We start from the raw sequence: 16,672 nt of genomic DNA, 5'->3' as shown, positions 1-16,672 counted from the left end.
GTTCACCTTCTACACCACTGACTTCCAGAACAACTCAGAGTCAAGACATCTGCAGAAGTTCTCTGATGACTCTGCAGTGGTCGGGTGTATAAGAGGTGGACGGGAGGAGGAGTCAGTGGACGGTGTATAAGGGATGGACGGGAGGAGGAGTCAGTGGACGGTGTATAAGGGATGGACGGGAGGAGGAGTCAGTGGACGGTGTATAAGGGATGGACGGGAGGACGAGTACAGGGCAGTAGTGGAGGACTTTGTGGAGTGGGCGGGAAGAAATCACCTGCTCCTGAACGTGGCCAAGACCAGAGAGATGGTGGTCGACTTCAGGAGGAAGACAACGGCTCCACAACCGCTGAGAGTTCTGGGAGAGGAGGTGGACATGGTGGAGGAGTACAAGTACCTGGTGTCTCCATGACAACAGACTGAACTGGAAGACCAACATCAACGCTGTCTACAAGAAGGGGATGAGTCGACTCTTTTTCTTGAGGAAACTTTGATCCCTCAATGTGTGCAGCAAGATGTTGTAGATCTTCTACCATCTGTTGTGGCCAGTGCTTCGTACTTCACTGTGGTCTGCTGGGGGAGCAGCATTGGAGCCGGAGACACCAACAGACTTAACAAACTGGTTAAGAAGGCCGGCTCCATCATTGGCTGCAAACTGGACAGTCTGGAAAAGGTGGTGGAGAGGAGGACGCTGAACAAACTATTATCCATATTGGATAATCCTGACCACCCTCTCCACCTGCTGCAGGGACAGAGGAGGACGTTCTCCAAAAGACTCCTCCAGCTCCGCTGTCACAAGGACAGATACAGGAGATCATTCCAGATACAGGAGATCATTCCAGATACAGGAGATCATTCCAGATACAGGAGATCATTCCTGATACAGGAGATCATTCCTGATACAGGAGATCATTCCAGATACAGGAGATCATTCCAGATACAGGAGATCATTCCTGCCGACCGCAATAAGACTGTACAATAACTCACCTCTGGCAAAATAACACTGTTGACTGTGTTTTTTGGTTGTTTGTATATAATATATATAGATATATACTGTACTGTATATACTGTGCATTTTATGTTATATTTTATATTTATATTTTATAATTTTACTGCTATTTTATTGCTTTTCTATTATTCTATTATTATCCTGTTGCTTCTGTATGCTGCTGTAGCGAAAACATTTCCCCTCGGGGATTAATAAAGTAACTACCTAACCTAACCTAACCTAACTACTACTAACTCACTAACACTAACTATTCATAATACTAACTACTATTACTAACTTACTACCAATAATAACTACTATTACTAACTACTACTAACTAACTACTGCTACTACTACCAACATCTGAACTATTACTACCTAACTAACTACTGATGAATCACTATAAACTAACTACTTATTAACTACTACTAACTAACTGGTACTAAATATTCATATTACTAACTAGCTAGTAACTCACTTACACTAACAAACTACTACTAACAAACTGCGACTAACTAACTACTAATGAACTACAAACTACTAATGAATTACAAACTAACTACTAATTAACTACAAACTACTAATGAATTACAAACTAACTACTACTTAACTGCAAACTAACTACTCATAAACTTCTACTAAATAACTACCAATGAACTACATACTAACTACTAATTAGTTACTACTCACTAACTACTAATGAACTACAAACTAACTACTAATGAACTACAAACCTAACTACTAATGAACTACAAATGAACTACAAAACTAACTACTAATGAACTACCAATTAAGTACTCATGAACTACATACAAACTACTAATTAATTACTACTAACTAACTACTAATGAACTACACACTAACTACTTATTAATTTCTACTAAATAACTAATAATGAACTACAAACGAACTTCTAATTAACTACAAATGAACTGCTAATTAACTACAAACTAAATACTAATGAACTAAATACTAACTGCTAATTAATTACTAATAACTATTGATGAACTACAAACTAACTACTAATGAACTAAATACTAACTACTAATTCATTACTATTAACTACTAATGAACTACACTAATTAATTACTACTAAATAACTACAAAACTTCTAATTAACTACAAACTAACTACTAATGAACTACTACTAACTAACTAACTACTAAAGTCACTATTTATATTTATAAATATAAGTATATGAAGATCATCGTGTTTCACTTTTAATCCAGAGGCTGATGTAGAGAAAAAAACTGACCTCCTGTCTGTCTGACTTTCTATCTGTCTGTCTTTTTATCTGTCTGTCTGTCTGTCTGACTTTCTGTCTGTCTGTCTGTGTCTTTCTGAATTTCTGTCTCTGTATTTCTGTCTGTCTTTCTTTCATTTTGTCTGTCTGTCTAGCTGTCTGTGTCTGTCTGTCTGTCTCTGTCTATATCTTTCTCTGTCGCTCTCTCCCCGTCTCTGTCTCTGTCTTTGTCTCTCTGTTTGTCTGTCTCTGTCTGTCCTTCTGTCTCTCTCTCTCTCTCTCTTGCTGTTTCTGTCTCTCTCTATCTCTGTCTGTGTTTGTCTGTCTGACTGACTGTCTGTCTGTCTCTGTTTGTCCGTCTGTCTTTCTTTCTATCTGTCTGTCTGACTTTCTGTCTTTCCGTCTCTGTCTGTCTGACTGTCTGTTTGTCTCTCTTTTGCTGTCTGTCTGACTTTGTCTTTCTGTTTGTCTTTCTTTCCATCTCTGTCTATCTGTCTGTCCGACTTTCTTTCTGTCTGTCTGTCTGTCTGTCTGTCTGTCTTTCTTTCTGTCTCTGTCTGTCTGTCTGACTTACTTTCTGTACATCTGTCTGTCTTTCTGTCTCTGTGTCTCTCTCTTTGTCTGTCTGTCTGTCTCTGTCATTCTGTTGTTCACACTGTCTGTCTGTCTTTCTTTCTGTGTCTGTCTTTCTCTTTCTGTCTGTCGTTCTCTCTGTCTGTCTTTTTTTTCTGTATCTGTCTAACTGTCTGTCTCTCTGTCGGTCTGTCTGTCTGTTTGTCTCTGTCTGTCTTTCTGTCTCCCTCGCTGTTTCTGTCTCTCTGTCTGTCTGTATTTTTGTCTGTCTGTGTGTGTGTGTTTATCTTTCTTTCTTTCTTTTCTCCTTTCTTTCTTTCTTTCTTTCTTTCTTTCTTTCTTTCTTTCTTTCTTTCTTTCTTTCTTTCTTTCTTTCTGTCTGTCTGTCTGTCTGTCTGTCTGTCTGTCTGTCTGTCTGTCTTTCTTTCTGTCTGTCTTTCTCTGTCTCTCTCGCTGTTTTTGTCTCTATCTCTCTGTCTGTCTGTCTGTCTGTCTGTCTGTCTGTCTTTCTTTTTTATCTGTCTGTCTGTCTGACTTTCTGTCTTTCTTTCCATCTCTGTCTGTCTGTCTTTTTGTTTGTCTCTCTTTTGCTGTCTGTCTGTCTCTCTGTCTTTCTTTCTTTCCGTCTCTGTCTGTCTGTTTCTCCGTCTCTGCCTTTGTCTCTCTGTCTGTCTTTCTGTCGTTCTCTCTGTCTGTCTGACGTCTGTCTGTCACTTTCTTACACTGTGTCTGTCTTTCTTTCCGTCTCAGTCTGTCCGACTGTCTGTCTGTCTGTTTGTTTGTCTCTCTTTTGCTGTCTCTCTGTCTTTCTATCTGTCTGTCGTTCTCTCTCTGTCTTACTGTCTGTCTGTCTTTATTTTTGTCTGTCTGTCTGTGTGTGTCTTTCTTTCTGTCGGTCTGTCTATCTTTCTGTCTGTCTGTCTTTGTCTGTCTTTCTGTCTCTGTCTATATCTTTCTCTGTCTCTCTCTCAGTCTCTCTCTGTCTTTGTCGTCAAAAAAGTAAAAAATAAGTCATACTATAACATGTTGCCCGAAATGACAAAAATGTTATAGTATGGTATGTCATCCAAAATGTCCAAACAATTTCATACTATAGAATGTCGTCCAAAATGGCAAAAAATGTCACACTATAGTATGTCCCTCAAAATGTCAAACAATTTCACGCTATTGATAATCCAAAATGTCAAAAAACGTCAAAGTATAGAATGTTGTCAAAAAATGTCAAACTATAGAATGTCACCCGAAATGACAGAAAAATTGCATGTAGTATGTCGCCCGAAATGGCAGAAAATGTTAAACTACATTATGTCGCCCGAAATGTCAAAAAAAATCTAACTATAGAATGTCGTCTAAAATGTCAACAAATGTCAAACTATAGAACGTCACCCAAAATGTCAAAAAATGTCAGTCTATAGAATGTCACTCAAAATGGTAAAAAATGTCAAACTATAGACTATCGTCCAAAATGTCAAAGAAATTTCACACTATTGAATATCGTCCAAAATGTCAAAAAACGTCAAAGTGCAGAATGTCATCCAGAATGTCAAAAAATTTCATCCTATAGCATGTCGCTCAAAATGGTAAAAAATGTCATACTAAACAATGTCGCACGAAATGTCAATGAATGTCACACTATAGTATGTCGCCCAAAATGTTAAACAATTTCACACTATTGAATATCATCCAAAATGTCAAAAAACATCAAACTATAGAATGTCACCAGAAATGACAGAAAAATTGCATGTAGTATGTCGCCCGAAATGGCAGAAAATGTCAAACTATAGTATATCGCCCGAAATGGCAAACAATTTCAGACTATAATATATCATCCAAAATGTCAAACAATTTCACACTTGAATATCGTCCAAAATGTCAAAAAATGTCATACTATAGTATGTCGCTCAAAATGGTAAAAAATGTCAAACTATAGGATGTCGCCCGAAATGGCAGAAAATGTCACACTATTGAATAGCGTCCAAAATGTCTAAAAATTTCAAACTATAAAATGTCGTCCAAAATGCCCAAAAAATTCATCCTATAGCATGTCGCTCAAAATGGTAAAAAAATGTCAAACTAAACAATGTCGCACGAAATGTCAATGAATTTCATACTATAGTATGCCGTCCAAAATGTCAAAAAATGTCACACTGTATGTCGCCCAAAATGTCAAACAATTTCACACTATTGAATATAATCCAAAGTGTCCAAAAATGTCAAACTATAGTATGTCGACCAAAATGGCAAAAAATTTCAGACTATAGTATATCATCCAAAATGTCTAAAAATGACATACTATAGAATGTCGTCCAAAATGTCAAAAAATGTCGGGTCACCCAAAATGTCAAACAGTTTCACACTTGAATATTGTCCAAAATGTCAAAAAATGCCATCTTATAGCATGTCGCTCAAAATGTAAAAAATGTCACTAAACAATGTCACACGAACTGTCAATGAATTTCCTAAAATAGTATATCATCCAAAATGTCAAAAAATTTCATACTTCATATTTCCGGATATAGTCTAAAATGGTAAAAAAGTCACTGCAGCATGTCACCTGAAGTGATACAAAATTTTAATTATATACTTCAATAAAAAGGTCATATGATAGTATCTCGTCCAAAATGTCATAAATACGTTGTTTTCTGGTCATTCCCGGTAAATGCAGAGCGTCAGTTTGAAACACCACCACCTTTTTTAAATTCACACATGTAAATTCACTAAAATTTGCATAAGTATGCTGACGGAGGTATACAATCCGAGAAACAGTAGTTTATGGAAATATGTTTTTGTATAAATTAACCTCCTGCATTGAAATTGATCAAAGCAGGCTGCACATTTTAACTGCTGCTGCCAAGCTGGCCAATCATAGCGCAGAATGTAGTGTAGTTATAAATAATGAGGCACAATACAGCATCAAACAGCTTCCTCTGCTGGTTTGTTCCTATCAAACATAATATCATATGAATCATGACATCATCATATCGGCGAACATGGCCACATTTTGCAAAAATGTCCAACAGACCTCCTGAAACATGTGCCTGTGTTTCCTGTTTCAAGTTTCATCTCTACCTTCATTCATCTGATCATTTCCAACGTGTTGTTTCCGGTTTATCACTGAGGAACTGCGTTGAGCCGTGAACTTTCTCCGTGAGATTAATAATCTGCTCATAGATTTCAATACACGTCGTCGTTAACAGGCTGAAAATGTGTGAATCATTAATGTTCTGATTTCATGTCTCAAACATCACAGACTGTTTTAGATGTCAGAGCATCGTGCAGCGTCTCCTCAGACAGACGTCGTATTCCTGCCGACTGATCCGTGTGAAAACACATCATACATGTGCCGGACTCAACAGAGAACAACCACCACCTACCGGGTTCCTTCGTGTTGACGCCCATCTCCGTCCTGACAGCCACTAAAACACCGGCTCAATCAAAATGTTGGGAAGAAGCTGCTTTGCAGCAAAACACAAAAAGTCCTTTATTGTATTTTTTTCCTTTTCACTTTTTTAATGATGGAAACTGATCACCTGTTTTTGTACAACAAAAAAAAAAAAATGCTTTAAATGATTGAAAACCCCAAAAATGCAAACATATCAAATAAAGTCTCAAACCAACTGTGAAGTCTACGCTTCCTCCTGCCTCTTCCCGTCTCCTCCCACCTTAGTTTGATTTGAACTCTGTAATCTTGGCACAAAGGTGTGTCAGTCTTGTCCGATGCAGCGTTCTGGGTTTCAGTTCAGCTGTTCCTGTCCGATGGAGATCTGCTGTCGGTGCTGGTTCTGATTCTGGTCCGGCCAGTCGGGTCAGATGCGGGTGAGTTGGTGCCAGAGGCTGGACGGTAGGATGCTCTCCACCTTTTCCATGATGAAGTTCAGAGGAGCAAACAGCGTGCTGAGGAACTACAAAGACAGAGATGGAGAACAATCACACAAAATCCTGTAAGCCAAGAAGCAGGGCTGCACACCTCCACCACCAATTTCCTGTTTACTTCCTGTTTGTGCCACCTGAGGACCAATATGTTGGTTTGATTCATTGGTTTGTTCATTGGTTCGTTTGTCGGTTGGTTCGTCGGTTCGTCCATTGGTCCATCCGTCAGTCCGTCCGTCGGTCGGTTCATTGGTTGGTTTGTTGGTTTGTTGGTTCGTCAGTTCGTTGGTTGGTTGGTTGGTTGGTTGATCTGTCGGTCCGTCGGTTCATCGGTTGTTTCGTTGGTTGGTTGGTTGGTTGGTTCATCCGTCGGTTCGTTGGTTCGTTCGGTGGTTCGTTGGTAAGTTGGTTCGTTGTTTGGTTTGTTGTTTCGTTGGTTGGTAAGTTCCTTTGTTCGTTTGTTTGTTCATTCACAGCCTGATTTAAAGCACAAACTGAAGCGTTACTTTACATAAGGAGATCCTGACTTCCTCCTCATCAGCTGATCAGAGAGAACAGACTTCAGATCAGTGCTCAGTGTTGGCTGATGCTGATCTTGAACTTCGTCCCCAGACCCTTCCACACAGTCATCAATCAAAGTCGAAGCGAAAAGTTTCCTGCTGGAACAAAGGTCAAAGGTCACCATATACTCACAGCTTTAGCGAACACTCCCATGAGTTCGGGGAACTGGTGTGTGAGCAAAGCCAACATGGCGGTGAAGGAGCAGAGCCCGGCGGTGAAGAGGATGAAGAAGGGCAGCTCCTTCTTCGGGTAAACCGACACCTCGTGAAACACTGCTTCCAGACACACACACACAAAAACACACAACACAATGTTAGCTGGCAGCACAACGTTTCATCAAAATCCTCTCAACTCACCGCAGACTCGTCTCACACACACACACACACACACACACACACACACACACACACACACACACACACACACACACACACACACACACACACACACACACACACACAGACAGACAGACAGACAGACAGAAACACACACAGTGTGTAACAGGAAACAGGCACATGTTTCAGGAGGTCTGTTGGAGGTCTGTTGGACACAGTGTGTGTGTGTGTGTGTGTGTGTGTGTGTGTGTGTGTGTGTGTGTGTGTGTGTGTGTGTGTGTGTCCGAGCGTGTCTTACTGGGTAGCAGCTCCCTGTCGGCTGTCTCTGTGCAGATGGGGTAGGGGTAGAAGAGGTGACCCTTCTCCAGAGGATACGGGATCATTCTGAATGCTGCACACACACAACAACACGCACAAGGAGCACTGGTGTTATAAAGGGCTCCACACACACTGATGACCTCAGAATAACCCGTGTGTGTGTGTGTGTGTGTGTGTGTGTGTGTGTGTGTGTGTGTGTGTGTGTGTGTGTGTGTGTGTGTGTGTGTGTGTGTGTGTGTGTGTACTCACTGCCCTCCCAGGTGCAGTGCAGCAGGTTGAGCGCCCCTTCCACCCGTTTCCAGTGCTGCAGGTGGAAGAAGGCGTAGGCGATGGCCTCACTATCGCCTCTTTTCAGGATGTGTTCTGGAGGAAGAATCAGACTCTTCATCTCCAGCAGGTACTGAGGAAGAGGAGGTGGAACGAAGACAGGTGATGAAGCACACCAACAGGAATGTGATATTAAAGGGAAATCAGATGTAGCTGAAGTATGTAAATATACAGTGTTAGTATGTAAGTATAGTGTTAGTATGTGCGTATCGAGTGTTGGTATGCAAGTATACAGTGTTAGTATGTAAGTATGCAGTGTTAGTATGTAAGTATACAGTGTTAGAATGTAAGTATAACTTGTTACTATGTAAGTACAGTGTTAGTATGTAACTATAAGTACACATTGTTAGTATGTAAGTATACATATACAGTGTTTGTATGAAAGTATAGTGTTAGTATTTAAGTACACAGTGTTAGTATGTAACTATAAGTACACAGTGTTAGTATGTAAGTATACGTATACCGTGTTAGTATGTAAATAGACAGCGTTACTATGCAAGTACATAGTGTCAGTATGTAAGTACACAGTGTTAGTATGTAAGTATACAGTGTTAGTATGTAAGTACACAGCGTTACTATGTAAGTAGTGTTACTATGCAAGTACAGTGTTAGTATGTAAGTACACAGTGTTAGTATGTAAGTACACAGCGTTAGTATGTAAGTATACGTATACAGTGTTAGTATGAAAGTATACAGTGTTAGTATTTAAGTACACAGCGTTACTAAGTTCACAGCCTTACTATGTAAGTACAGTGTTAGTATGTAAGTATATAGTGTTAGTATGTAAGTATACAGTGTTAGTATGTAAATACACAGCGTTACTATGTAAGTAGTGTTACTATGCAAGTACATAGTGTTAGTATGTAAGTAGACAGTGTTAGTATGTAAGAATACAGTGTTAGTATGTAAGTATACAGGGTTAGTATGTAAGTACACAGTGTTAATATGTAAGTATACAGTGTTAGTACGTAAGTATACAGTGTTAGTATGTAAGTATACAGTGTTGGTAAGTAAGTATACAGTGTTAGTATGTAAGTATGAGGTATGACAGGTAGGAGGCCAAACAATACTGAAAATGAAAAGAATAAAATAAAGTTGTTTTCAATAAGATTTACTTGAGTTGAAATGGAGGGATATTATCTAACTGGGCAGGTCTTAATACACTGATCATAGACATACCAGCCAGGTGGCGCATGTCCAACTAGTGTGTGTGTGTGTGTGTGTGTGTGTGTGTGTGTGTGTGTGTGTGTGTGTGTGTGTGTGTGTGTGTGTGTGTGTGTGTGTGTGTGTGTGTGTGTGTGTGTGTGTGTGTGTGTGTGCGTGTGCGTGTGCGTCCTCACTTTGGGTACGTGTGGGTTGAACTCCACCGCTCTGTGGATGGCTTCTACTGCGTTCATCTCTGCTGTACTCAGACCTCTTCTGGATGCTGCTTCTGGAGAGAATCTGTGGGACACACACACACACACACACACACACACACACACACACACACACACACACACACACACACACACACACACACACACACACACACACAGGTACACGCACACGTGACTGATATGACTTTGTAACTGCCCACCTGTCACTGACTGTCACTGACTGCAGCATCATATAAATCAGGTAAACAGGTAAATAAACCCTGACAGGTAAAAGCAAGGGTTGTTTGAGAATAGGTGTACATGTGAGGACCAGAACCAGGAAACAACAGAACTCTCGATGGTTTTCAAGGTGTATTATTTACATTTGCTGTAGTTAAAGTGTAAATTATGGAGTGTTCTGGATCTGTTCAGGAGTGCTGTCCAAGAACTGATTTAAATTAAAAACGATAAATACAAACAGTGGGTGGTTTCATCTTGTGTATAGATGAGTATATTATCTGTTTTATATTCTACACTCAGAGATGTGAGTGGAGAACTGGAGTGAGACAAAAACACCCTGAGCTGCTGCTGCTGCATCCCTCAGTATTACCTCTCATAATCATAATGAACAGCTCATATTCATGTCATATTGTTTCTGATGTTTTGTACAGTTTGACCTGTGAACCAGCAGCAGGTTCTGATCCCTGAATGATCTGATGGAAGGAGGTACTCACTTGTCCGACACCGCCCGGGCTTTGAGCAGCGCTGCTGTGTAGCATATTGTTGCAGATTTGGGTAAACTAATATCTGTGGGGGAGACAGAGAGCAGAGGGGGGAGGGGGTTAGTATTACAGGTGATGGGGGGAGGGGTAGTATTACAGGTGATAGAGGGGGGTTAGTATTACAGGTGATAGAGGGGGGTTAGTGTTACAGGTGATAGAGGGGGTTAGTGTTACAGGTGATAGAGGGGGTTTGTATTACAGGTGATAGAGGGGGGTTAGTGTTACAGGTGATAGAGGGGGGTTTGTATTACAGGTGATAGAGTGGGGGTTTGTTAGTGTTACAGGTGATAGAGGGGGGTTTGTATTACAGGTGATAGAGGGGGGTTTGTATTACAGGTGATAGAGGGGGGTTTGTATTACAGGTGATAGAGTGGGGGTTAGTGTTACAGGTGATAGAGTGGGGGTTAGTGTTACAGGTGATAGAGGGGGGTTTGTATTACAGGTGATAGAGGGGCGTTTGTATTACAGGTGATAGAGTGGGGGTTAGTGTTACAGGTGATAGAGGGGGGTTTGTATTACAGGTGATAGAGGGGGGTTTGTATTACAGGTGATAGAGGGGGGTTAGTATTACAGGTGATAGAGGGGGGTTTGTATTACAGGTGATAGAGTGGGGGTTAGTGTTACAGGTGATAGAGGGGGGTTTGTATTACAGGTGATAGAGTGGGGGTTAGTGTTACAGGTGATAGAGGGGGGTTTGTATTACAGGTGATAGAGGGGCGTTTGTATTACAGGTGATAGAGTGGGGGTTAGTGTTACAGGTGATAGTTGGAGCAGCGTTCAGGAACACTGCAGATTCCCAGAGGTGTTTCTCCCTGAACATGAAGAGGCTGTTTCATGGCTGAAGGATCTCATTCAGATGGAAACACAGAGGAAGTTTAACACCTCTAATAATACAGCAGCTCTGTTAAATGTCTGCATGTAGTTTAGTGTTGCAGCTGCAGTTAATTATGTTTTTATTAGATAATCTGTGGATCATTTTCATGATTCACTGTTTAAATCTTCAAGTGTCAGAAAACATAGAAATGTGTCAAAAATAAATCAAAATATAAGATGTTTTTAAAGCTTCTTTTGTCTGACCAACAGCAGAAAGTACAAATATCCTGTATGTTTAATGTAAAAACTGAAAATCCTCACAAATCAATTATCATCAATTATTCATCAATTATCAAAACTGTTTGTGATTAATTTCCTGCCAACTCGTTAACTGGTTAATTAAATGAATCTTCCAGCTGAAGTTGGTAAACAGCAGAAGTCTTCATCCCTCATCCTCAGAGCTCCTCTGGTATGAGACCCCTGCAGGATAGAGTCAGTACTACAGGGATGATGTAGTACTGACCCCTGCAGGATTGTTAATAGTACAGGGATTATGTCGTACTGAACCCTGTAGGATAGAATCAGTACTACAGGGATGTTGGTGTTTGTCACTTCTGCAGTATTTAGAAGTAAGAGAATTTCAAAACACTTTGAGTGGAATTTAAGACACTCGTTTCTACTAAAAATTAAATCTTAATAATTATATTTTCTATCAGGTGCAGGTCTGCATGAATATATTAGTTTGCTCAGGGACACTTGTGTTGTGTTGTGTGTGTAGCTCCAGCATTGTGTTGTGTGTCTGTGTGGTGTGTTGTGTGTCTGTGTGTGTCTCACCGTCGTACTTGGCCAAAACGGCCTGGACGTCGGCGTAGTTCTGGAGTTCTAAGAGTGACTCCAGCAGGTTCTCGTGGATGTTGAACATACTGAGGAGAGGGAACTCCTTCATTAACTGGAAAACACACAACTGTTGTTACATGTAATAGCAGACAGGGGGCGACACATGCACAGTCACTGTTCACTTAGTGTAGTCTGACTGAGTCCTGGCAACACACAGAGGCCTCTCATTTCTAACAACAGTGTGCGTCAGTGTTTGAGTGTGTGTGTGAGTGAGTGAGTGAGTGAGTTAGTGTGTTTGTGAGTGAGTGAGTGAGTGAGTGTGTGTGTGAGTGAGTGATTGTGTGTGTGTGCGTGTGTGAGTGTGAGTGAGTGAGTGAGTGAGTGTGTGTGTACCTACATCTCTCATCATCTTCACTGCCTCCCGTGTTCGTCCCAGCTTCCTGGAGCACATGGCCAATCTCCTCTTGATATACACCAACACGTTGGTGTCTCTTCCTGGAGGGACACACACACAACGACATCATCATGGAGCCCACACACACACACACACACACACACACACACACACACACACACACACACACACACACACACACACACACACACACACACACACACACACACACCACTACTGAATAAAGTAACACCAACACACGTGATGATGTCACTCACTGTGCTGCGCTTCGTACTGAGTACTGTGATGCTGCAGCTGCTGACTGCGGCGGTAACAACCTTCACCAGCCTTCAGGGCCTGTTTAAATAGACGCTCCGCCTCCATGATGGTGGTCGCCTCTTCCTCTGCCAGCAGGATGTACGCTGTCGCACAGCTATAGGTGGGGGGAGGTATTGGGGGTGGGGTTGGGCGGGGTGGGTGGGGAGAACAAGAGGATGAAGAACAGGAGGAGGAGGAGAAAGAGGAGGAAGAGATGAGAGGGAGGAGAGGAGGGGGAGGTATCAGAGAATTAAAACTTGACTTTGTCTTCTGGATTCATTCATTAATTTGCAGCTCAGTATTTCATCATGTTGTCATGACATCATGACACACATAGCTGCCTCTCTTCCTTGTGTATCTGAGCAGCTGATCAGAGGAGTTCAGAGAAACATGTCACTGTTGTCACTGATGATCTAAAATGAACCTTCACTGTTGAACATGTGTAACATCTGTAACACGTAGAACATGTAGAACACGTAGAACACAAACACGTAGAACAACTAGACCATCTATAACACATAGACCACGTAGAACATATACAACAAGTAGAACATCTGTAACACGTAGAACATCCAGAACACGTAGAACATCTGTAACACGTAGAACATCCAGAACACGAAGAACATCTGGAACACGTAGAACACCTATAACACGTAAAACATGTAGAACACGTAGAACATGTAGAGCATCTATAACACGTAGAACATGTAGAACACGTAGAACAGCTATAACACGTAGAACTCGTAGAACATCTAAAACACGCAGACCACGTAGAACATCTATAACACATAGAACATCTATAACACGTAGAACATGTAGAACATCTATAACACGTAGGCCATGTAGAACATCTATAACACGTAGAACATCTATAACACGTAGAACATCTATAACACGTAGGACATCTATAACACGTAGAACATGTAGAACACGTAGAACACATAGAGCATATATAACACGTAGAACATCTATAACACGTAGAACATGTAGAACACGTAGAACATCTATAACACGTAGAACATGTAGAACATCTATAACACGTAGAACACATAGAGCATGTAGAATGCGTAGAACACGTAGAACATAAATAACAAGTAGAACACAGGACACGTAGAATATGTAGAACACGTAGAATACGTAGAACATGTAGAACACGTAGAACATATATAACTCATAGAAAATGTAGAACACAGAATATGTAGAACACGTAGAACATCTATAACACGTAGGACATCTATAACACATATAACACGTAGAACATGCAGAACACGTAGAACACATAGAGCATATATAACACGTAGAACATCTATAACACGTAGAACATGTAGAACACGTAGAACATCTATAACACGTAGAACATGTAGAACATCTATAACACGTAGAACATATAGAGCATGTAGAATGCGTAGAACACGTAGAACATAAATAACAAGTAGAACACAGGACACGTAGAATATGTAGAACACGTAGAATACGTAGAACATGTAGAACACGTAGAACATATATAACTCATAGAAAATGTAGAACACAGAATATGTAGAACACGTAGAACATCTATAACACGTAGGACATCTATAACACATATAACACGTAGAACATGTAGAACACGTAGAGCATCTCTAACAGAACATGCAGAACATCTATAACACGTAGGCCACGTAGAACATCTACTACATGTAGAACATCTACTACACGTAGAACATCTATAACACGTAGAACATCTATAACACGTAGAACATGTAGAATACTTAGAACACGTAGAACATGTAGAATGTGTGGAACAAGTAGAACATCTAGAACACGTAGAATACGTAGAAAACGTAGAACCTGTAGAACACATAGAACATGTAAAACATGTGGCACATCTATGACACTTAGAACACGTAGAACATATATAACACATAGAACACAGAACACGTAGAACACGTAGAGCATCTATAACACGTATAACATCTATAACACAGAACACGTAGAACACGTAGAGCATATATAACACGTAGAACATGTAGAACATGTAGACCACGTAGACCATCTACAACACGTGGGACATCTATAACACATAGAACATCTATAACACGTAGAACACATAGAACATCTATAACATAGAACACATAGAGCATGTACAATACGTAGAACATCTTGAACATGTAGAACACATAGAACATCTGGAACATGTAGAACACAGAACATCTACAACAGAACACGGGCATGTAGAATGCGTAGAACACGTAGGCCATGTAGAACATCTACTACACGTAGAACATCTATAACACGTAGAACATCTATAACACGTAGAACATGTGGAATACGCAGAACATGTAGAACACGTAGAACATCTATAACACGAAGACCACGTAGAACATCTATAACATGTAGAATACGTAGAACATCTAGAACATGTAGAACATCTAGAACACATAGAACATGTAGAACATCTGGAACACGTAGAACATGTAGAATGCGTAGAATACGTAGAACATGTAGAACATCTATAACATCTATAACACGTAGACCACGTAGAACATCTACTACATGTAGAACATCTATAACACGTAGAACATGTGGAATACGCAGAACACGTAGAACATCTATAACGTAGAACACAGAGCACGTAGAACACGTAGAGCGTCAATAAAACATAGAACACGTAAAACATCTATAACACATGGAACACGTAGAACATTTAGAACACGTAGAACATCTATAACACGTAGAACATGTAGAACATGTAGACCATGTAGAACATCTACAACACGTGGAACATCTATAACATGTAGAACACATAGAACATCTATAACACGTAGAACACATAGAACATCTATAACATAGAACACGTAGAGCATGTAGAATGCGTAGAACACATAGAACATCTATAACATGTACAATACGCAGAACATCTTGAACATGTAGAACATGTAGAATGCGTGGAACAAGTAGAACATCTATAACATGTAGAACACGTAGGACATGTAGAATACGTAGAACACGTAGAACATCTATAACACGTACAATACGTAGAACATCTAGAACATCTGTAACACGTAGAACATCGATAACACGTAGAACACGTAGAACATCGATAACACGTAGAACACGTAAAACATCTATAACATATAGAACACGTAGAACATTTAGAACACGTAGAACATCTATAACACGTAGAACATGTAGAACACGTAGAATACGTAAAACATGTAGAACATCTATAACACCTAGAACACGTAGAACATGTAGAACGCCTATAAAACATAGAACACGTAGAATACATAGAACACGTAGAACATATATAACTCGTAGACCAACTAGAACATCTATAACACGTAGAACATCTATAACACATAGAACACGTAGAACATCTATAACACATAGAACATGTAGAACATCTATAACACGTAGACCACGTAGAACATCTATAACACGGAGAACATCTACAACACGTAGAACATCTATAACACCTAGAACACGTAGAACATCTATAACACGTAGAACATGTAGAATACGTAGAACACAGAACATGTAGAACACGTAGAACATTCATAACATGTAGAACATCTATAACACGTAGACCACATAGAACATCTATAACACGTAGAACACATAGAATACATAGAACATGACAACATGCAGCTCTCTTCCTGTCTGAAGGATGAAGTAGAAAGAAATCTGGATGTGATCATACGATAATTAAAAGAAAGAAAAACAAATGTGCTGCATGAATAAATCGTGAGGTGAACTTCTGCCTTCATATGTTGAACATTCAGACCTGCTGCATTAACACACTTCAAATCAAAGAATTCTTATTGATTCAATTCCTCACGTCTAGATTAAAAGACATAAACGGTCGAATCATAGGTGGTTCAAACAAACAAAAACATCTGTAACAACTTGAGATATTATTGTGTTTCACTGTGTGTTGAAGAGTTTTGTCTACATTATAACGTATGACAGGAAGTAACAC

General features: G+C 40.1%; 1 protein-coding gene across 4 annotated transcripts in view; it reads right to left on the bottom strand.

The window, feature by feature from the left end:
* Window positions 1–5,299: 5,299 nt before the first annotated feature.
* Window positions 5,300–16,672, bottom strand: part of LOC138636364 (suppressor of tumorigenicity 7 protein homolog) — a 29,378-nt gene continuing 18,005 nt past the window's right edge. The window contains exons 6-14 of one of the 4 annotated variants that reach the window (XM_069724346.1): window positions 12,675–12,829; window positions 12,400–12,497; window positions 12,000–12,129; window positions 10,305–10,377; window positions 9,553–9,655; window positions 8,135–8,285; window positions 7,866–7,958; window positions 7,365–7,504; window positions 5,300–6,703 (exon numbers count right to left, since the gene is read on the bottom strand). In XM_069724346.1, the coding sequence (XP_069580447.1) occupies window positions 6,608–6,703; window positions 7,365–7,504; window positions 7,866–7,958; window positions 8,135–8,285; window positions 9,553–9,655; window positions 10,305–10,377; window positions 12,000–12,129; window positions 12,400–12,497; window positions 12,675–12,829 (1,039 nt within the window). In that variant the 3' untranslated portion in view covers window positions 5,300–6,607. Of the gene's footprint in view, window positions 6,704–7,364; window positions 7,508–7,865; window positions 7,959–8,134; window positions 8,286–9,552; window positions 9,656–10,304; window positions 10,378–11,999; window positions 12,130–12,399; window positions 12,498–12,674; window positions 12,830–16,672 lie in introns of all 4 variants that reach the window. The other 3 variants (XM_069724344.1, XM_069724348.1, XM_069724347.1) reach the window with 3 other exon arrangements.

The sequence above is a fragment of the Brachyistius frenatus genome, unplaced genomic scaffold, assembly GCF_029030835.1.
Source record: "Brachyistius frenatus isolate BFR_SWC_R1_liver_20210118 unplaced genomic scaffold, ASM2903083v1 Contig_371, whole genome shotgun sequence".
Taxonomy (NCBI): domain Eukaryota; kingdom Metazoa; phylum Chordata; class Actinopteri; family Embiotocidae; genus Brachyistius; species Brachyistius frenatus.
Note: the sequence above shows the minus strand (reverse complement) of the source record. Positions and strands in the feature narration are given on the sequence as shown.